A 23,144-nucleotide genomic window follows, 5' to 3' on the forward strand; every position below is an offset into this window, starting at 1 on the left:
TTGCGGGATCTTGCTGTGTGTACCAAATTTCCTACAACAGTGATTGCACTTCAACAGGACATCAATGGATGCAAAGCCCTGTAGGATGCCCTGAGGGTCAGGAACTGCACTATATATGTACAATTTCTATAATATAATTATGACTTAATTTTGTGTACATGTTGTGATGTTAAGCGGTTATGAATGCTACTACAGTGCACGGTATGGTGCTGGTGTTTCAGAGGCTGTGCTTTATCATTTCAACTGAGCACATCCAAAAATCCTGATTAGTTGATGCTGATCTGATTCCTCTCCTGCTCAGTTGAGTTGTGGGCAGAGAATCTTCTCCGGGCTGCACTTATAGGATGGTCCAGCTAAATTCAGGATGTGTTTGAAAGGACGGATGCTGCATCCAAGAATTCCAATGACAGGTTTCCCATTGCGGCCTGAAAGCTTTAATTTCCCATGAGCCAACAGCCAATCATATTGTAGCAGAATTCCTCCGATCTTCCAGAAAGATTCTTTACATGATTTATTACACATGTCCCGAGTTTGACCCAAGGTCATTTGTTAGTTGTTTGCGCCATTAAGGTCAGAAGGGAGTATGCTAATTGATGATAAATAGAGGGTAACAATGCAGGGTTGGTGGGGTGGGGTGGTGCTGGTTGTAGGAGAACTAGGAGTGGGAGTGTCATAGAGTCAACCCTGCAAGTAACCCTCCAGTGCTCATCCAATTTCCTTTTGAAATCACTGATCATCTCTGCTTCTACCACCCTCATAGGCAGCAAGTTCGAGGTCACTACCACGTGCTGTGTAAAAAAAAAATACAGCCCCCTTGCATCTCCTGCCCAAAACTTTATACCTATGCCCCTAAGTCCTTTTCCATCAGCCAATGGGAACAACCTTTTTTCTCTGCCTTATCCAAACCTGTTATAATCTTGTGCACCACTGTCAAATCTCCCCTCAATCTCCTTTGCTCCAGGGAGAACAACCCCAGCTTCTCTGACCTAACCTTGTAGCTAAAATTCCTCATTCTTGGAACCATTCTGGAAAATCTCCTCTGCACTCACTCAGGGGCCCTCACATTCTTCCTAAAATGTGGATAATAGAACTGGACACAAAACTCCAGCTGTAACCTAACCAGAGCTTTATAAACGTTCAGTGCTGGAGGAAAGGAGTGAAACAGATGGAAACTATAAAGAAGCATTTTTGAATAAAATAATACTGCTGCTATTAACCAGCATTTGCTCTTACACCATAAGACAAGTATAGGAACAGGAGGAGGTCATCCCATTATTGAGAACTTTTGCCATTCAGTTAGAGCATGCCTGATCTGTATCTCAACTTTATTTACCTACCTTTTCTGCTCATTGCTTGACCCTTTGACCTAATAAAAAATCAGCCAATCTTAGTTTTGAAAATTTCGATTAGAAATTTCGAGTAAAAATTACTCCATTTTTGGAGGAGTAAGTTCCAAGATTCTATAACCCTTTGTGTGGAAAAAGTGCTTCCTGATTTCACTCCTAAATGACCTAGACCTAATTTTAAGATTGTTTCCCATTGTTCTCGACTGCTCCAAATAGGTTCTGTTTATCTACTTTATAGAATCCACTTAAAGGCCTCAATAGATCCAAAACCTCCCTCAAACCCCCATAAAATTTCAGGGGGTGGGCAACTGGTGGCAAGAAAGCTACCTGCTGAATTTTACAATGCCCCCACCACCACTGCCCCCCCCCCCCCCCCCCCCCCCCCCCCCCGCCGCCCGCTGCCACCCTCAGACCCACTGGCAGGAGAGCGTAAAATCCAGCCCATTATTACCAGAAGTACCCAAAGGTCAGGGGCAATTATGATAGTTTCTCAATGAATAAATGGGAGGATCAAAACTAAATCAGTAATGGAAAGACCAATGGTTAAAACAATAAATGACCCATTTCCATACCAGCCAACCAGATTAATTCCTTCTCAGTAAAGCAGAAAAATAGTTAAGATGGACAACACCTCCAAACCCTTGAACTCTGTCGCCAAGGAGAATTCTCTTATTGTGGAAATATGTGTGAGACACTCATTTGATGATTCCCTACAACAGCACCTTCTGTATCATTCTGGAACAAAACTGCTTCAGTTATACTTTGTGATTCTAGTACAGTACAATGGAAAAGCCCTGACATCAGAAGATGCCTCATTATGACTTCCAGTATCTGCAGGGGAACGAAGCAGATTGAAGATTCCTCAGGGAGTCATACCTGGTGGACATTTCTGGTGACAGCAAAAGGATAGAAGAGGGAACAAGTTTCAAGAAAATGAGATTTATAAGCTGACCATGTAACGAGCACATAAGGACAGTTGAAAAATCAATGCTGCGTTGAAGGCTGATACAATAATGGACCAAGGCAGAGAGCTAAGCCCTTTAGTTGGTGCCGTATTAAAAAGCAATCGACTGCTATTTCCTGCAGCACTGTGCTTTAAAATATGTGTACAAGAGGCTAAAGAATCAGAAAATGCAAAGAGCAAGATTTTATTTCAACAAAGATTTGTTGCAACATGGAATGTTTTGCCAAAGGGTGTGGTTGAGTTAGAGACCATTGAATCTTTTAAGAGGAAGGGAAAATTGGATAAAACGTTTTAATAGTGGAAGACGTGGCACTGCGGAGAAGTCAGGGCAGTGGGATTAGTTTTGGATTGGTGCAGGGCAGTGGGATTAGTTTTGAATTGATACAAGGCTTTGGGGAAAGAGCATGGCTGGGGCTCAGTTTTGGATTATTACATGGCAGGGGATTAATTTTAGATCGCTGTAACAACGAGCCAACACAGACGTGATAAACTGAGTGGCTTTCTTCTGTGCTTTATACTTTTGTGGTTCCATTTAAGTTCTGTAATATTTTCCCAATTTAGTCACACTTGCTAATTCAGTTGAGTTCCCTTTCATTTTTCTCCATTTAGTGTGTCAGCAATTCAGAATAAAGCAACTTTCCCCAAATAGCTTACAGCTAACCCCAATAATTAATGTTGATTTTATATTACACATGCCATCAACTGGTTATCTTGAGATTCCTTTTGAAAGTCTGATTTAGCAATACATAGTTGACTAAGTGCAGTATTTTCAGAATCTCCATGTATGCATCTACTGTGATGGTTTATAACAGGGCAATGTAAGCTGTTGTCACTTTATGTGTTGAAATACTCTTCAACTTGAAAGCAACTAATTTCTTGAAGCTACTTCCAAGTGTCATTAACTGCATCCTAACTAGTTGAGCTGTATGCTGGATTTTAATCGTTGGAATCATATTGATTTTCTTCTACACTGCAGAATAGAAGTTGGACACAATGCATTGTCAGGGTGCTATACTGCTGAGAGGCAGAATGCATATTGGTGTCTACGATACTCTAGATTCAGAAGTACTGATTGTACAAGTGCTGAAGGGGAGGGTCATGGCCAGATGCATCCCCACATGGGGAGAGAGAGACACTCAGGCCATACACTCACAAACTTCCTTGTGGCTATTGGGTGTTGCACCCATATATTACCCATCCCTGTGATATGACAGAGTAGCTTGTTAAGCCATTTCAGAAGGCATTTAAGAGTCAACCATGGTGTGGGACTGGAGTCATATGGACCAGATTGGATAAAGATGGCTAGTTTCATCCCCAGTTGGGACGCTAGTGAATCAGTTGGCTCCTAACAACAGTCAGTCCTGTTCATGCTCACCTCTACTAATACCAGCTTTTTTATTTCCTCTTTAATGAACTGATGTCAATTCCCAAACTGCTGGGTGCATTAGCAAATGTAGGTACTCACTGATTCGGAGGCAGTGGGGGTAATGGTAACTTGTGGCAATAGTTTAGACCAGGAGATATTGGATTATCTGCCTGTTATATATATATATACATACAGCATGCTTGATCAGCAATGATATGTAATCAGTGACCAAAACCAATAATACCCAATTAATATTACCAGTAACGGTTAACATCACCACACACTGGGAGGTACAGGAAAACCAGTACAAGGCAGAAGGGAAAATAAAACCCAGTGCAAGATAGACTTTTCTCAAATTTTAATTTAATTGTATTTGTGAACATTGCAATTCTGAATGCTGAAGGGACCATTTTACCAGCTGACCTTGCCAGGAGGGTCTCATCTGCCAACAGTGAAAAACTGAAATGTTGGCACATGATGCCAATTTAGTTACAAAATCATGGGCAGTGCATGTCCAAATTACTGATTTGTCCTTTGAGGCTCCTGGCAGACAGCAGAGTCATCAACCCAACCTCCACATCTGTAAAATGAGGCCCCATTGGATCAATGACTTGGACAAATAGAAGGTCTACCATAACCCTTGATCCGACTATATCTTTAATTCAATGTGTGGCCATCTCCAGTTCTGGGCAAAGTACAATTTTCAGAGCATAAGTTGATTGCCTCTTTAGAGGGTAGATTCAGTGTTTCCATGGAACCAGTGGAGGAGCCAGCATGGGATATAGAATGTACCGTCCTCAATTGTTACAGAGATAGGTACATTCCAGGTAGTAGAGAAATTTGTTACCTTGCATTTTTCATATAATACCGGGGAACTGAATGGAACTACCTGGGGGTATCATAGAATCATAGGTTACAGCACAGAAGGAGTCATTTGGTTAGTTGTGTCCATGTCAGCTCTCTGCAAAGAGCAACTCATCTTATGCCACTCATCCACCTTTTTCCTGTAACTCTTTCGAGTACAAACCCGTTTCCATCTGTTTCAGATGAAGTTACATTGTTTCATAGTTTGCCATTGTGAGATCTGAACTCTTGATCTTAGGGTTAACAAACCCAGTACCATAACCACTTGGCTATTTAGGCCAAGCCCACCTTTTTCCTGTAGTCCTACAATTTTTTTCTGTTCAGGTAATTATCCAATTCACAATTCAAAGCCACAATTGACTCTGCCTCCACCATACTCTCAGGCAGTGCATTCCAGATCCAAACCATTCTCTGCACAAAATATTTTTCCTAATATTGCTAATTAACTTAAATTGGTTGGTTCCCCAACTTTCCACCAATGGAAACAGTTTCTCCCTATCTACTCTGTTCAGACTCCTCATGATTTTGAACACCTCTGTCAAATCTCCTCTCAACCTTCTTTTCTTTAAGGAGAACAGCCAGGCTTCTCCAATCTATCCAGGTAACTGAAGTGATTCATTGCTTGAAGCATTTTTGTAAATCTTTTCTGCACCCTCTCTAAAGCCTTCACATTCTGCCTAAAGAGCGGTGCCCAGAAATAGACACAATATTCCATTTGAGGCCAAACCAGGGTTTATAAATAAAAATAAGTTATTTTTAAAAGGCAAAGCACTTATAAATGTTTGCCATAATCTCCTTTTATTTACTCAATGCCGCTAGTTATAAAGCCCAGTGTTCCATATGGAATATATTTTATATATATATATATATATATATATATTCCATATATTAAACACTTTCTCAACCTGCCCTACCCCAATAATTTCAATAGTTTGTGCACATATACCCCTAGGACACTCTGGTCCTGCACCTTGTATGCTTTAGTTTATATTGCTTCTCCATGTCTTCCTCCCAAAATGTGTCACTTCACACTTCTCAGCATTATGGGTCATCTGCCACATGTCTACCCATGCCACCAACTTGTCTATGTCCTCTTGAAGCCATGTCACTATCCTCCTTACAGTTTACGATACTTCCAAGTTATTTTTGGTTATCTGCAAATTTTAAAATTGTGCCCTGCACACCCAAGCCAAGGTCATTAATATAAATCAAGAAAAGCGGGTGGTCTGAATAGGAACATCTGGGGAACCGTACTATATACTGCCCTCCAATCCAAAAAAACATCTATTCACCACCACTGTCTGTTTCCTGTCACTCAGCCAACTTAATATCCATGCTGCCACTGTCCCTTTTATTTCTAGGACTGCCTGAGGCACCAGGACTGTCTGACAATGTGGTTGTTTGCTGTCATCTCTGGAGACAGCCATGCCACAGCAGTCGATGCTGCCATGTTCTATCTTTTCCTGACTATGAACAAGCTGGGTGCTTGCCAGCAGCTCTGAAGCTTTTCCAGCAACCAGCAGATGTATAACAGCCAGAAATGAAGTCACACTTCATGTTTCTTGGACAGTTGCGATTCACAATAAGAATGAGTTTAGATCCACAGCTCCGAGAGCTCAATCTAATTACAGAAGTTTGTTTTTATTTGCAGACATTCTGTAATATAAGCACGTCATTAGTTTTCTAGAATTGACATACAGAAAGAAGCAGCTGCGTGTTAAATGACCCATTTTACAACAGACTGCTTTGGAGTTGTATTACAGCATAATACCTCACTGGCCAAAAAACAGATCTGAATATCACCATCTTAACAGTGGAACCTTCCCTAACACAATCCCTGCACTTTTTCCTCTTTGACTAACGCACGTGGGGGATGCATTTTCATTTTGTTATGAATCAGTAAAGTGTTGTTGGAGAATGAGACCAATTGTCAGACAGGCTTGTTTCACTGGCCTTTCTGCTCTGTTGGGGGGAGGTCATAGGGAGCTGTTTGGGGAATCAAGGGCAGTTGGGACATATATGAGAGGATGGAAGATGAAAGATAGAAGGATGGTTTGGAAGCTTCTGCATGGGAGGGGTAGTGAAGAGGCATGTCGGAGGGACATAAACACATTGTTTTGACTTTTTATCATGCCTTCCTTTTCCTTCCTTTTAACTGTCATTGGCTGCTAGCTGTGCTTTTCTATACTAATAGCCGGTATGCTTGCATTCATTTGGGTAAAGCTGATAGGCATGGGAGTGGCATTTGAGGTCATGACTGAAAAAATATTAAACATCAGAGCTCCCCCTCCTCCTTCTTTCTCTGGATCATTCATCTGGTAACTACACCACCATAACAATCATCTTAGCATTGTGACTGATGAAAAATTTTTTTTCGATAATTAATTGTTTTTCAACCAATTAGGAGTTTGGTTGGCCAAACTAACCCAATCAGATTGGGTTTTCCAAACGTAACTGAAATGGTAGTCCTTTTGTTGTATTCCACTGGAGAATTCCATTTTGGATTTTATTTTTGAGAATTTTAAGAATTTGCTTTCTTACAGAATTGCCGTTCTGTTCCTGTAGGTGAATGATGAAGTCTTCCTGTCAGAAAAAGCAGGGTTGTTTTTTGTCACGGTAGATGCATGTTCTGGAGATATTTTGAGCAGGCAATATTTTGACACAGCTCATGCTCTGCAGGTGGCTGACTCCATTGCTAATTACATCCAGTCAACCATTCGCGAAAGGTAAGCAGATGGACAATTATCTATTTTCCATAAAATACCAACTGTCATTGTGAAAACAGTCACGATAATTGGGATAGATGAAAGATCATTTCTCGTCTTCTAAGACAGGGACTGAGACTAGCTGTACAGGAAGAACAGGAACCTTTGTAGTCCCCGTATTAAGAGAGCCTGAGTTTGAGGCAGTGGAAGATATAGGGAGATTGTTTAAGCTCTGTATGTAGGAACTAAATGGCCCATGGCTCATTGGCTGGCCATAGAATGGAGAGCTTTCTCCTGGGGCCTGGCATGGTGAATAGACCAGAAAAACCATAAAAGAGCAGGGAAGAAAAAAATCAGTAACCTTTTTCAGAAAAACAGACTTGACTAACATTCTTTTTAGTGCACAAAAAGCTTGCTAAACTGGTGCCTTAAACAAAACACTTAGCTTCATGGAGCTTGCAAAATTAGAAAGTATAATTATGTCAAAAGTTGGAAACCTCACAACTATGAAACTAAGTTTTGTGTTAATTAATGGGTCTAGACGTTCCCTCTTTCCCTGTCTCTGTTCTATTGATGAGACAACCCAAGGAGAAATAGAACACCTGTCTGTTTAGCATCAGGGAAATGGTAGACCTTCAGTTGATTGTCTCAGTCTCTGCTGACTATTATCGATCTCCATAATGTAATTTAATCTGAGCCTGAGTACCAAAGGACTGAGTTATGGGTGGAAATTGGAACACCTAGCCCTTCTCAACCTTGAAAGAAGGCAAATGAGACAGGACATGTCAGAGATGTATAATATACTGTTATGATTTCTGTGGCAACTAATAAATTAAAAAAAAACTTACTGAGCGACCCCAACTGAAGAAATTGATGGACAAGATTTCACATTTTATAACTTTACTATCAATCTAACCAACATCAACATAAACATGAATTAACAGCCATATTATATCAGTAGAAACCGTAAATCTTCCAAATTTACTGTCAATCCCCTTTGAACATATGTCACAACGTTCAGCCACAAATTCCTTCAAAACTCTGTCTTCCTCAGGTAGGGTTCCAGTTCCTATCTCCACGCAGGCTTTAACCATACAATTTTCTTCCAGCAGTCACTCCCAACCAACCTGAGACCCATTGGCAAGGTCTTCATCAAAATAGCTTTGGTTAATTGACCTCCTCAAAGCAACTGAAGCAGCGGCAGTAACTTTATTTTTGTTGACCCCGCTGCTAAATCCAGCCTTCAGGTTTCCTTCTTTTCAACTGTTCCACAAATACCCTCTCCTTAACCTGACTACTGTTCTGCTGCTGAAGTCTAATCTCTGAGGGCTCTATGTTTTCCCTTTGATTTCAAAGAGCTTCTGTTTCCTTAGCAACCTGTCACAGCCAGGAATCCAAAGTCACAACCTCCTTTCCCAGAAACCTGGGGCAGAATATTGAGCTCGGCGGACAGATGGGCGCCCGGCCCAGCCGAGTGAAAAATGATGCGCGATGACATTGGGTGAGTGTCCTGACGTCATCGTGTAGTCCCACGATCTTCCGCTTGGTTGGCACGCTCTGGAATCAGCAGCGCGCCCGCCAACAATTAAAAGGCCTAGTAAGGCCATTAAAAAGATAATTAATGTCAAATTTATGCTGCCCGTCCAACCTAACGGTTGGCGGGCCAGTGAAAACGCCAAGCGTCCTTTGCAATTTTTAGGAAACCTCGTCGACGGGATAGATGAGGTTTCTTAAAGCAAATAAAAATAAAATAAAAACTTCACACATGAATTAAAAACGTGTCCCTGCTCATATGACAGAGTCACATGAGAGGACATGTTTTATGACATTTTTATTTTGTGCATTAAGTTTTATCAAAGATCGCTTCATTTCCCTGAAGCAGCTCCGTGCCTCAGGGAGATTGAAGCGCTCTTTCACGCGCATGTGTGAGGTTCACACTAGGCCCGCTCGCCCTCCTCCCCCCACTTGCACAGGCAGCGCTGAGCGCTGAGCGCTGCCCCTCGCGTTCCACGCTGGGTGGGCCTTAATTGGCCGACCCACGGTAAAATCGCAGTCCGGTGCTGATCGCGGATGGCGGTCAGCTTCCCACCTGCCCCCGCTAAGCACCCCCGCCAAGGGCAAAATCCTCCCCCGAAGCTTTAGATTCTCTTTCAGTTAGAAACTGTCACACAAAATACAAGCTATGAAACCAAAGTCAATGCACCCACCAAACCATTTGCCAAACCATCTGTGCAGACAACGGCTCAGACATGTTCCTCACTGGTCCTGCAAACCACAGATTTCATCACAAAACAAAATGGAAAAGCAAAGGTTAACACTGAGCCTCTATTTCTAGTTAACTTATTGACTATAGGACAAGACAATAGAAACTGATATAAAACCAGTTCAGGACTGATATCCTTGAGCATTCTTCACATGGTGAGATCGACATCTGGAATGGTCTCTAAAGTAGAGTAAATTTTTTTTCTTTATCCTGTCATAGGCTGTTGGCATCACTGGCAAGGCCAGCATTTGTTGCCCATCCCTAATTGCCCTTGAACTGCTCAGCTATTTCAGAGGGCAATTAAGAGTCAACCACATTGCTGTGGATCTAGAGTCAAATGTAGGCCAGACCAGGAAAGGATGGAAGATTTCCTTCCAGAAAGGGCATTCGCAAACCAGATGAATTTTATTTTAACAACAATCGATGATAGTTGTCATGGTCACCATTACTGAGACTAGTTTTATATTCCAGATTTATTAATTGAATTCAAATTCCACCAGTTGCCATGGTGGGATTTGAACCCATGCCCCCAGAACATTAGCCAGGACCTCTGCATTCCTAGTCCAATGACACTGCAACTATGCCATCGTGTCCCCCAAATGGAGGCTAAAATTCTGGAGTCATTTGATATTGTGATGGGGAAGAGATAATGGAAAATTTCTTTGGAGGATTGAGCTAGAGGAGCCAAGTGTCCCTCCTTGTCTGTACCTATCTTTGTCAATCCCTAGCTCAGAGCATCTCCTCACTTCATTTAACTTTCTCCTCACCCTTTCTCTATGAGAGGGACCTAACCACATGTTGCAGAATTGTATTAACGCATTCTATCATATATTTCATGATATGTAATATATCATGAGATATAAAATCCAGATTTTCTTTCCATTTTCGATCCGATCGCTCCCTTTTTTAACCCTAATCCCCAGATTTCCCATCTTTCTCATTTTCCCAAATCTTTCCACTGCCTCACACACTAACACGTCCCTTATTCTTTAATTTTTTAATGCTCCTTTTTGTGTCTTGACTGAGGTAATCATTTAAATTATCCAGCAATTAATCCCTTGTTATCGCCCTCTGTATATTTGGTTGTTTCCTCACAGTCCTCCCTTTTTTTTTTCTAATTCTATTGAGTTGCTTGTCCACCCCTTTTAAGTTCTGAAGAAGGATATGAATCTAAGACAGCAACTCTCTGATCTTTCCACAAATCCCACTGTGCTTCCAGCTTTTCCTGTTTTCGTGATCAAGATATATGCACCAGTAAACGTTTCTTCCCCGAGTTCGGAGTTTTGCTTCCTTTCATGGTTCCTTTTCCCAAAATGTACAGATTCACATTTCTATTCATTCAACTGCGTCTGCCACCTATCTGCCCACTCCCCTAACCCATGGTGTCTTCTTGCATTCATTCTCATTGGCTACCACATTCCCTTAGCTTGGAATTAAGAGCAAACTTGTCTCTATGTTCAAATCATTTATATAAATGGAAAACAATTGGCTCCAGCATAGATCCCTGGAGCACAACACTCTCCATATGTTGCCAATCTGGCAAAAACCCATTTATTTCGGTTCTGAGTCAACTCCCTGTCCACGTGGCTTAATTCTCTTTAATGCCATGTGTGTTAATATTTGTACCAAGTCTTTTGTGGTAAAATATCAAATGCCTGCTGATAATCCAAATGTGCAGTGTCATCCATCCTGTTTCCTTTATCCACACACTCAAATACTTTAGAGAAACTTTATCATTTCGGACAACTTACTGAAGTTTGTTTTGGAAAAAGCATCATAAAAATGTTTTATTACAGTTTAACAATGGATTCCTGTCATCTTTGTCGGTGTTTTTTATCTGTTGTTTCTGTTTCTCTCATTTGCAGATCAATTACTCTTGTCTGTTCAAGAGGTGATTCTGGCTGGGCACTGAACTATGTCTCTTCAGCTTTTCTGAGGCTGGGTGCTGCACGGCCAGTCAAGTTTCTCAGAGAAGGTGATGCTTTGGATTGTGTTGGCTCTCTTTAAAAATGAACAATATAGGTCGGAAACGTTCTTCCCTGATTAATTACAGTAAGGGGAGAATATATAAGTGATCAATATCTGACAGAGTCTTCACCTGAAGATCCCTGGGCCAGGCTTTTATGGGCTGTGGTTGGACACCCAGCCAACCCGGCCTAGTGTAAAACCGTGTGAGAAAACGTTGGGCGGGGGTCCCGATGTCATGGCGATGTTGTGCCGTATCGCAGCCGGCAGGCACGTGCGGGAGTCGGAAGCGCTCCCGCCGACAGTTGAAGTTCCAATTAAGCCAATTAAAGCCCCGATCGACCGGGATTTTTAGTGGCCCGTGCACTTTTACACTTGTCGCATGGGCCAATTGACCAGATGGCCTGCATGTTTTTGCACCATTCTTGAGCCAGGGCAGGATAAAGTGCCCAGAAGATGTATGAAGGTTGTGAGTACTACTGTCGGTTGTTTGTAGCTCATTAGAGAGAGTTTGTGGCATTTTCTGTGTGTAAATATCCCTGGAACAGTACTGCAGCTTCAGGAAGCTCCGTGTAAAACACCCTCCTGCACCCTCACTCGCCTCGGTGCCTGCCCTCTCCTCACGCTACCCCAGCAGCGCTGCGCCTTTCTCTGCGCGGGTTTCATGCTGCCCGCTAGTTAACTGGCCAACTAGTCGTGCGTCAGTTGCAATCGTGGTCGGGCATGCATATCGCGTCCACTTTCAGGCCCATCGATCGAGCTTACATGACGAGCACAAAATTCAGGCCCTGGAGACATTTAAGCGATGGTTCGATGCTCTCGTGGAGAATCCTAGATTTTTATGGAAAGACTAACTAGAGGGGCTGAAAGGGCCCCCTTAGCTGATTGTCATGAATTGGGTGCCTTAAACAAGTATTCATTCTAGAATGCAGGGGAAATATCTACTTGACTTCTCTTCACGAATCTACCTGTTGCAGATGCGTCTGTCCATGAAAGTATGGGTAGGATTGATGACCACATAGTCCTTGTGGAGACAAAGTCCCTTCTTCACACTGAGGACACCTCCCATCATGTTTTTGTTTATTCATTCATGGGAAGTGGGCGTCGCTGGCTAGGCCAGCATTTAGTGCCCATCCTTGTTCAGAGGGTATTTAAGAGTCAACCACGCTGCTGTGGGTCTGAAGTCACATGTAGGCCAGGCAAGGACGGCAAATTTCCTTCCCTAAAGGGCATTAGTGAACCAGGTTGGTGTTTACAAAAATTGACAATGGGTTTCATGGTCATCATCAGACTTTTAATTCCAGATTTTTATCGAATTCAAATTCCACCATCTGCCATGGCGAGAATTCAAACCCAATTCCCCAGAGCGTTGCCCTAGTCCAGCAACAATACCACTACACCATCGCCTCCCCCTGGTTGTGTGGCACTACCACCGTGCTAAATGGGATAGTTTCAGAACAAAACTGGGCGTCAGAGAGGTGTTGTGGGCCATTAGCAGCAGGAGAATTGTATTCCACCACAATCTGTAACCTGTACCCTGGCATATCCCTCACCCCACCATTACCATCTAACCAGGGAACCAACCCTGGTTTAATGAGGAGTGTAGGAGTGCATGCCAGGAGCAGCACCAGGCATACCTAAAATCGAGGTGCCAACATAAAACTACATGCGTTGTTAAACAGCAGAAGCACATGCTATAAGCAGAGCTATACAATCCCATGATTGAATGTATCAGCTCAAAATTCTGCATCTTGCCACATCTGGTTGCGAATGATGGTGGATAATTGAACTATTAACCAGAGGATGAGGCTTCACAAACATCCCCATCCTCAATGATGGTGGAGCAAAAGAAAAATCTTTGGTCAGAAATGCAATAACCTGCTGACCGACACTGTTTGTGTTCCACTGGAGTCCCTCGGCTTCTGACCTCAAAAATGGACAAAAGAGCTGAATTCAGGAGGTGAGATGAGAGCGACTGCCCTAAACATCAAGGCTGCATTTGATCAAGCTTGTCTTCAAGGAGCCCTGGCAAAATTAATGTTAATGGGAATTGAGGGGAAACCTCTCCATTGGCTGGAGTCAGATGGTTGTGGTTGTTGGAGGCCAATCAACTCAGCCCCAGGACGTCACTGCAGGAATTTCTCAGGGTAGTGTCCTCGGCCCAGCCATCTTCAGCTGCTTCATCAATGACCTTCCCTCCAACATAAGGTTAGAATCCCTGATTGCACAAGTTTCAATTCCATTCACAATTCCTGAGAAAACAAAGTGGTCTGTGCCTGCACGCAGAAAGATCAGGATAACATTCAGGCTTGGGCTGATAAATGATAAGCAGCATTCATGCCAAACAAGTGCCCGGCAATGGCCATCTCAAATAAGAGAGAATCCAACCAACTCCCCCTGGCATTCAATGCCATTACCATCGCTGAATCCCCCACCATCAATATCCTGGGGGTTACCATTGACCAAAAACTGAACTGGACTAGCCATATAGATACTGTGGCTGCAAAAGTAGGTCAGAGGCTTGGAATTCTGTGGAGAGTAACTCACCTCCTGACTCCCCAAAACCGGTCCACCAGCTTAGAAGGCACAAGTCAGAAGTGCACTTGTCTGGAAGAGTGTGGCTCCAACAACACTCAAGAAGTTCAACACCATCCAGGACAAAGCAACCCACTTGATTGGCACCCCATCTACCACCTTAAACATTCACTCCCTCCATTGCAAGTGCACAGTGGCAGCAGTGTGTACCATCTACAAGATGCACTGCAGCAACTCACCAAGCTTCCTTCAGTGGAACCTTCCAAACCCACGACCATTACCATCTAGAAGGACAAGGGCAGCAGATACATGGGAACACCACCACCTGGAAGGTCCCCCCCAAGCCACTCACTATCCTGATTTGGAAATATGTTGCTGTTCCTTCACTGTCACTGGGTCAAAATCCTTCCTAACAGCACTGTGGGTGTACCTACACCACATTGGCTGCAGCGGTTCAAGAAGGCAGCACCACCTTCTCAAGGGCAATTAGGGATGGGCAATAAATACTGGCCCAGCCAGCGGCACCCACATCCCATGAATGAATGAAAAAATATACAGCTCTCAGTGCTGTGAACTGTTATTAACTCTGGAATATAGCCCTCAGTGCTGTGAACTACTATTTTCTACTGAGGAAGTCACGCCCTTTGTTTCTGTAAGGTTTGAAATTGTGCAGCAGAAAGGAAGTACACAGCTTCCAAACTATAATTACGCAAACCCGGTGTTTGTGTCTAAAATTTTGGCAAGTTTCGAATCAGTCAGCAAATTGTAACATCTGTCAACATATTAACATGAACATTTCTTCCCACGCATTAGTTGGATCTGATTATTTTGTACATTTTATGGGCAATAAAACAAATGATTATCCTCACAAAATAAGTTAGTGAATTCTATGTCATTAAAAACCTAGTGTATGTAAATTACAGATGCATGCGTTACTTGCCAGTTCTGAATGCATTATAGATTATAAACATGTTGGGACTGACACCTTTCATCACTGGGCCGTATATAATCCTGACACAGGGAGACAGCTGATTGAAATGAATGGGTGGAAAATCAGACAGGTTCCTGGTGGAACTGTAATCCTCCCCACTTAAGTTTCCTCTATGTGCTCAGTCAGGCAGGACTTGATTACCTAATGAGATTTCACTGCATGCTTGGGGCTATCAGACTATTTCAATATTTTTCTTGTTAAAATTGTTAAAAAATCACTAAATTGGTCCCTGGGATGAGGGGATTGGCCCTATGATGGGAGGCTGAGTAAATTTGGGCTTACGTTCTCTGGAGTTTAGAAGAATGAGAGGCGATCTCATTGAAGCCTTCAAAATTCTGAAGGGGCACGATAGGGTGGACTTGGAGACGTTGTTTCCCCCAACTGGGGAATCTAGAAGACGGGCACAGTTTCAGGATGAGCGGCTGATCACTTAGGGCAGAATTTTGCGTCCCGCGGACGAGCACGTGCTCGACCTGATCGGGCATAAAACAGCGTGCAATGACACTGGGTGGGCGTTCTGACATCATCGTGCATTCACCCGATATTTCAGTCAGTGGGCACGAGTGGAAGTCGGACCCATGCCCGCCATTAATTAAGAGGCCACTTAAGGCCAATTAAAAGCCAATTGACTGTTTTTTTTGTTGCCCCTTGCGATTTTGCACTTGTTGTACAGGCAAAATGGGTAGGCAGCCAGCTGAAAATTTCAAAAACCTCATCCGTGGGCAGGATAACAGGCGTGAGCAGCATTGCCAGTGTGAGTGGTGGGGAGTTTGGTACATAGTTTGCAGCTGACGGCCTATGGTACTTGGCAGCTTCATCTCTGGGGCTTCATTCATAGCATTTCCAGGCTTCCTTTCAGGACTCCATGGTGTCTCCAAGGCCCCTGGAGGATTCATACCATGTGGATCCTTCCAGGTATCAGACAGCCTTCCCTTACCCTGGTAATGGGGATCATGGTCTCCTCTGGAGGCACCTCCTCTGAGGAGGAAGAGAGGGACAGAAGGGAGAGGAGGCCGGGTGTCCCAATGCCGCTTCCAGGGGAGGGACCTTTGGGAGGAGAGGCGCAGGCACAAGGGGTGCAGGACCAACAGGTAGTCCAAGGCAGAAGGGCCCACAGAAGACACCACTGTCCTGCTGCCAGGGTTTACAGGTGGCAGTACAGCTACCTCTATATGTCGAAGTTGCAATGCTGAAGGAGGCTCCACCTCTCAAGGGAGACAGTGACCTCCATTTGTCAGATGATTGGGCCTGAGATCAGCTCCGACTGTGTGGGTGGACACCCCATGCCAGTGGCTCTGAAGGTCATAGTGGCCCTCAACTTCAATGTCTCCGGCTCTTTCCAGGGCTCAGTGGGGGATCTGTGTGGAGTCTCCCTATCAGCTGTCCACAGTTGCGTCAAACTGGTGACAGAAGCTCTGTCCAGGGAGGCACTGACCTTTATTCTTTACTGTACAGACTTAATTGACCCAGTGGCGTTTAATCCCTGATCGAGGGCGGCAGACCATTTCCCGACCATTCCCGGGCCCATCACCATGCCCACCTGACAACCTCAAAACCTTGCTCTTAGGATGAAGAGATGAAGAGATATCACTTTAATTTTGTGAATCTTTGGAACTCTCTACCTTAGAGGGTTGTGGATGCTCCATTGTTGAATACATTTATAAAGCTGGGATAGACAGATTTTTGGGCCTCTCAGATAATCAAGGGAGACAATGACCAGCCAGGAAAATGGAGGTGAGGCCCAGGATCAGCCATGATCGTATTGAAGGGAAGGCAAGGCAGACTCGATGGGCCATCCTGCTCCTATTTCTTGTGTTCTTGATCTGTGCACAGATTTCGCTGTTTTAAGAACTTTTGCTGTCTTTAATTTGCCTTTTTACAAGTTTTAATTGTTCTTCACGTATCTTTTCCAGAAAAGGTTTAAATCGCTGAATTAATGCCTGATGTCCAGAAGCATATCACAGGTTGATTAATACCTGTTGCTGGTTCTGAGTTGGGGAGTGAAAACCTTAAAGTATTCAGGAGAGCAGGTGGATACTATGATGGGGGAATGAAAAGTTCATGATGAATGATCAGATAAATGGGCTGAATGATCTGCCTCATCTTTATGCTGCTTTAATGAAAACACTTTTCAGTAGGCACTCATCTGTCCCAAGATGCATATTGCTCCTCGTTTAGTATTGTTATACACACATTTTCAACACTTCTGTGTGCAGAAGCTTGTTTGGACAAAGCGAGGTGTGGGAATATTCTACAGATTCCATTGTGCAGCCTGCAAAAATGTTCATCAGAGACCGAAATTAATGATGAATTATTCCTTTTTGATTTTAGGAAGTTTTGCTATGCTAGGATTCAAGGGCCGACTGAAACCATCATGGATTAAAATTAGAAGTCACAGTGTTGGGCAGCTAGCTGCCTCCCTGCAGCATTATGTCCCATTGAAACTGAGTGAATATGGCTGCCCCGGAAAAGTCAAGGAAAACCGGAGAGATTTAAAGTTGTTCCAAGACTTAACATCTTCAAACTAGACTATAAGTGACCGCAAGGAGGAGAGAAAAATCTGTTGAATTGCTGCCACTTTAATTTCTGTATCATTGCTATAAATAAATATATTATGTACAGGGAGCCGTGGGTATATGGTCTTATTTTATGGTGAATTAACTTGATTCAATGATATTTTGGAGTGTGGAAATGGCTGTGCATTATTTTGGGTGTTCTACCTTGTTCCTTGCATCTACAGATTGAAGATAACTAAGTAACATCTGTAGGAATTCTAAAGAATGAAGAGTTTATTAAAATCAGATAAAACAACACAATTTGTCATGCACTAATGTATTGAAGAGTGTTCAAGTGCCTGATAATCTTTGAGGGCAAAAATGTTCGATGTGGCTTTCAAAATGCAAACAGATTGCTATAGTTTCTAAAGAATGTTCAGTTTTGCACATTTCTTATCCAGACTATGTTGGAATAAGTCTCATCTTGTTCATGAGAATATTAGAAATTAAGAAAAATAGAACTGTTATATACTTCAAGGCTTGCAAGTAATGCTAAAACAGTACCACAGTCCTCTGAGGATTTATAATGTTGAATTCATGCTGTCATTCATGGCTTCTGTGCTGTAATGAATGAGGTACAAGTACAGCTGCTTTATTGTATAGACCTTATTAGGTTTGATTTAAGTATGGTCTCTATAGACTATACATTCCCATTTCTGAAAATAGAGACACTTAAAAACTAGTTGGTTTTAAAGAGCTCCATAAATTATAATCATGACTTATAAAGATTGGGTGTAGCTTACAGAACTGTAATGCAGAACCAATATAACGTTAGTCTATGTAGCATTGCACAAATGTTATCATTAATTTCTTGCATGGGGAAATTTATTTCGAAGCTTTTCAATCACTTTCTCTATTGCAGTCCTCAGATACCTAAAGTTGGGTGTTAGAAATTTAAAATTAAGGAGAAAACAAAGAACAGTCCCTTACTACTGCAAGACATTTACACAAAAAAGCCATAAATCAATTTAAGTGTTGACTTAAACGTGTAACTTGCTCCAAAGTAAACCCATTACACACCAAATTTAATTACAAAAGAAAAGCTTTGTTAATAATTTATGTGCAAAACTAGACAAAAGCTTGCTTAGCTTTTACTGTAGCTCTTGACTGGATATTCATTGATTCACTTTCAACTTCATAGTAAAAGTAGCATCATTTATAGCAAATGTTTAGTAAGCACGCTGGTGATTTAGACTTGGTGGCTATTTACCTCCATTCATGCTATGTAAGAACATGTTTTCCCAAACCATCTTAATGACTCCCTCAGTACGTGTACCATATTCTTTTTGATTGTTTTGGTCTTTTTTTTTAATTAAGCTTGTGAAGATGCAGTGTTTTGTTGACATTGAATTACCTTTACCTTAGGTTAGGGTAAGTACCGATACTCCAAGCCTCATTTGCCAGCTGCGAGTATTGGGACAGAGGGCAGTGTTAGGTTAACCAGATGTCTTGGTTTTGCTGGGACACTCTCGGTTTTTCATTAAATGTCTGTGTCTCCACAGTTTCCTGAAAAACTGTTCAAATGTCCCAGTTTTCACCTTTTCCCTTTTTTGTTAAATATAAACAGGACCTGCAGAGGAAAATCTGTGTGAAAGATCATCCTTCTTTCTGTACACACCCATCACGTCGCATTGCATTGCGTGCGACGAACCTGTATCCCCCCAGCTCAACATCCCCTTTGACATCTCCAAGGGAGTGGTCGTACCTTTTCTTTTGTCACCAATGGCTCCATTGCTGAGGCCGCCTTTTAAACAACCTATGGAATAGGGCTGCCAACTCTGGCTGGACTCCGGCAGATGCCCTCCCACCTTCAGCTGCCCCTCCTCCAGACGCCTGTCACCCAACACGTCAATCATCACGGAGCCCCACCTTCCCAAGGCTTTTCAACGGGTCCCGGTTTTGACTTTTAAAAATCTGGTCACCCTGAGCAGCGTGACTGTGATGTCCCGATCAGCATGACCAACAGATGAGGCAGTGGGCGAGAAACCCACATGGAATAACCACCTTCCGATTTTGGAGACATTGTTTAAAAGCAGGGAACTTCCTGCTGAAAACTTGGATTTTAAAACTGTTTAAAAATTTGCTTTTGGATGCTCTCCTACGTTTATTTTTTTTTTGCACATAATCCATTAAAGCTCTGTAAACACATGTACACCATGTGACAGCAGTTTGAATGGGCAGATCAAGAGACTCCGGTCTAAAGGGTTTCTTTATTTACATTACAACAGCCCAGTTTTTCCAGGGCGAATGCAGGGGGATACCCTAATGCATTCGAATCTGGCTACGTTTGCATCTGTGGCATTTTCTTTGGCAGATTTTTAAAATTCAGAATTTGTAACAGCATTTAATCTTGACCATGAGAAGAATGAAGTAGTACATTCTCTGGAAACCCAATTAACAGAGGGAGCTCAGCAAATAGTCTAAGATAAAGTTCACCCGAACCAGTGCAGCTAAAGCTCAGTTTCCAGTCCATTGAGAATCAAGTGGGAATCTATTAATGCCAATTCATAGGTCAGCGATCTTCCATATTTTCTTGTGAACTGTTTCTCAGGCTGATTACATTTAGACAGTAAAGTCACGTTTAAATTTTTACAGTAGTTGCTGAAAGATCAGGAGCCAACTGCTTTTGCTGTATGATGTCTGCTGTCACATGTATAATTCCAGTACTGTGTTTAAAGTGTTTTGTTAAGTATATTATACCAAACAGTCTGAATTAGAATTCAATTTCTAAGCAAAATGATTGATGTTTAATAGTCTGTGGATGCGTTCTATACAAACAAATTTATGTTCAATGTTAAAAATGTTCTTTAAGGTAAACAGACTGTCCCTGACATTGGTGCCTTGTCCCCCAAATTACAAAAGTAAAATTCTCCTCTTGGTGTTTACACCCTTCATGACATTGCCCTCTCTGTCTCTGTAACCTCCTCCAACCTAACCCATCCCAACCTCTCCATTTCTCTGTCTGTGGCCTCTTGTGCAACCCCTCTTCCCTTTACCCTACAAATGGCAACCATGTCTTTAGCTGTCAAGGCCCCATAACCTCCTTCTCTAAACCCCCATCACTTCTCCTTTTCCCCCTAAGACTGCCTGCCTCTTGGACAAAGCTTTTGGTCTACCCTTCCTTTTATCTCCATCTCCAATTATGTCTTTGAGATGACATATGACATTAAAGATACTAGGATAGAGTTGCCGCTTTGGGTGCAATCAGCAATCCGGGCACACACTGCACCCAAAATTGCAGCACTTTTTACATATTGTCAAATGCAAAGTAAGCTAATGAAATTGGACAGTATTTTAGAATGCATTTTTATATGTGTTTTGCTTTAAAAAACGTTCCTTGATGTATTTCATTCATGTGGCTGAAAATGATTTATCACATAAAATAAGCATTTTAATCAGTCTCACCCACACCTGTGAGCAACCCAATTATGAATAATGAAAATAACTTTAAAAACCTATACAGAATCATTTGCCAGTTAGAATGGCATTCAGTAGTCAGTTTCTTAGTAATTATAAAAATAAATAACCAAAAGCTTTTAAAAGGTGCTGATTGGCGTCCTTGGAACTTAAAATAAAAAGCTTCACTTTTGAGCCATTTTGAAGGCCTGTGATTGGGTACAATTAGCGGAAATGTAGTCAAGGTGATAAATTTGATTTGGGAGCGTGACCAGTTATGTGGGCTTGGCCAGGTTCCAGCACAATCTTTTTAAATTTGTGCAAAAGATCACGGAGATTGGAGTCAAGGTGAACGTTATCTGCCCTTCAAAGTCTGCCATCCTTTGCCCTGCGCACTTTGGCCAATTTTGGGTGAATTGTGCCAAAAAAAACCCTGTGCGGCCTACAAAAACTCCAGGCCACCATATAAAGGGCAATATAAAAATGTGCAATCCTGAGTTCCCTGTGGGCTTTTTCCAATGTTATTGCAGCATAGTCTATAAGGGCCTTAATCTTACATTTCAGGGATGACCAAACCAAAGATTATGGCCTTTGATTGCGTGTTACTGTTAACCTGCATACACCTTGAGTTGCTGACTCTGATAGATCTTGGTGTTTTGATTATGAGGCAACAGAGTTAAAAGCAGTTGTTCCCAAACCCATAAAATAAAAGATACAGGCCTCAGGTGCCTGGACTGAGAGCTGGAGTCCACACATCCGGGCTGACCAACTGTCCAATACTTGAACAGATTGTCCCTTATTTTGAATGTTTGTCCCTCATCCCTTAAGGAATGCCTTTTGTGTCTTATTTCTAGGACTGAGCCTGGGAGTCCCCTGTTGGCTTTGCCCCTTTGTTTTTATTTTTGAGCATGTAAACTCTGCCGATGGTACCAGGAGCAGTAATGATGACCAGAAATGCTCCCCCATTCTTATGGTCACCGCCCACCATCTCCCTTTACCCAACTCCCCACGGTCAAAGTGTCCCTTACTTTATTTCATAAGAATGGTAACCTGCACACATTGGGCACACTGCCATACACCATCAGATTCTTCTATTCCTTCTCTCAATCTAATTTACTCCCGTCTCTATCTTAACTTTGGTCCTTACAATGTGCTTGTGAACCTTCCAGCTGTAATGGAGAGGTGTTCGATCTCCGTCTGTATCCCATAAAGGATGATTTGTGTATGAACAATTTGGGAGATTAACATCTTAGTTAATTTGGTGCCCTCTGGTTGTAATTGAGAAGGAAAGGATGATCACATTTGAAGGCATTAAATAGATGTGTGATAATGGCAACCTGTTCCTTAATTATATTGGGAGCCCCGGTAAAGCAGTTGTTTGAGGAAGGAGAGGGTGATTTTAACAGGGCCACAAACTGAAAGCCTGCTCTTTACAACCAGTGTGTACAGTGTCAATACAACTGGCCTTTGGATTAATGCCATACCTGAAGTTCACTATAATGTCCCCAGGACAGCACTGGCGTAACATGGAGTGTGATTGCCCAGTCCATCATATGTGATTCAAAATTTAAGCCTTCTGGTTTAGAGATGAAGATTTAATTTTGTGTCTGTACTGTTACTCACAATGTGCATTGCTGTTCAACACACAGGCCGGGATTTTCCGGCCCACATTCTCTGTGATGGGCTCTGAGAATCACGTTCAGCTGATGCCTCATAATTTTAAATGCTTTCCTAAACATCAGTATCTATCCAAACTTATTGGAATTCCATATACAACCTTCCTCCATGTAACAATATGAACAGCCCATTAAAAGTCAGATTTCTAATTTTGTAACTCATTATTTTTAATTGTTTTCATCCAGAAGTTTGGACGTGAATGATCGGCCAACAACAGAAACCACTAGTGACTGGACATTTCATAACTTGTGGAACCAGGAAGAGCATAAAGACTAAGATGATGATGACGATACACTTACTCTACAATATTGGGTGGCTCATAGCCCTAAATCTGTCTGCGTTATTTGCAGGTATGTGAAGAATTGGAATGGTCAGTATAAGCGCTGCTGCTTAACTTGTGGCCCATGCAGACCTCATAAATTTGATTCAGAGCTCCCCACCATATCCTGTAGACCATTTACATTGGCTGATCCATCAGTCCGCTACTGAAAGAGTGCTGCAGTGTCGGAGACTGCAT

General features: G+C 42.4%; 1 protein-coding gene across 3 annotated transcripts in view; it reads left to right on the forward strand.

Moving 5' to 3' along the window:
* Positions 1 to 23,144, forward strand: part of LOC121269880 (cell migration inducing hyaluronidase 1) — a 254,333-nt gene that overhangs the window by 112,007 nt on the left and 119,182 nt on the right. The window contains exons 22-24 of one of the 3 annotated variants that reach the window (XM_041174947.1): positions 7,106 to 7,266; positions 11,374 to 11,483; positions 17,331 to 17,624. In XM_041174947.1, the coding sequence (XP_041030881.1) occupies positions 7,106 to 7,266; positions 11,374 to 11,483; positions 17,331 to 17,527 (468 nt within the window). In that variant the 3' untranslated portion in view covers positions 17,528 to 17,624. Of the gene's footprint in view, positions 1 to 7,105; positions 7,267 to 11,373; positions 11,484 to 17,330; positions 17,625 to 22,812; positions 22,978 to 23,144 lie in introns of those variants that run through there. The other 2 variants (XM_041174945.1, XM_041174946.1) reach the window with 2 other exon arrangements.

This window comes from Carcharodon carcharias, chromosome 26 (genome assembly GCF_017639515.1).
Source record: "Carcharodon carcharias isolate sCarCar2 chromosome 26, sCarCar2.pri, whole genome shotgun sequence".
NCBI classification, from domain to species: domain Eukaryota; kingdom Metazoa; phylum Chordata; class Chondrichthyes; order Lamniformes; family Lamnidae; genus Carcharodon; species Carcharodon carcharias.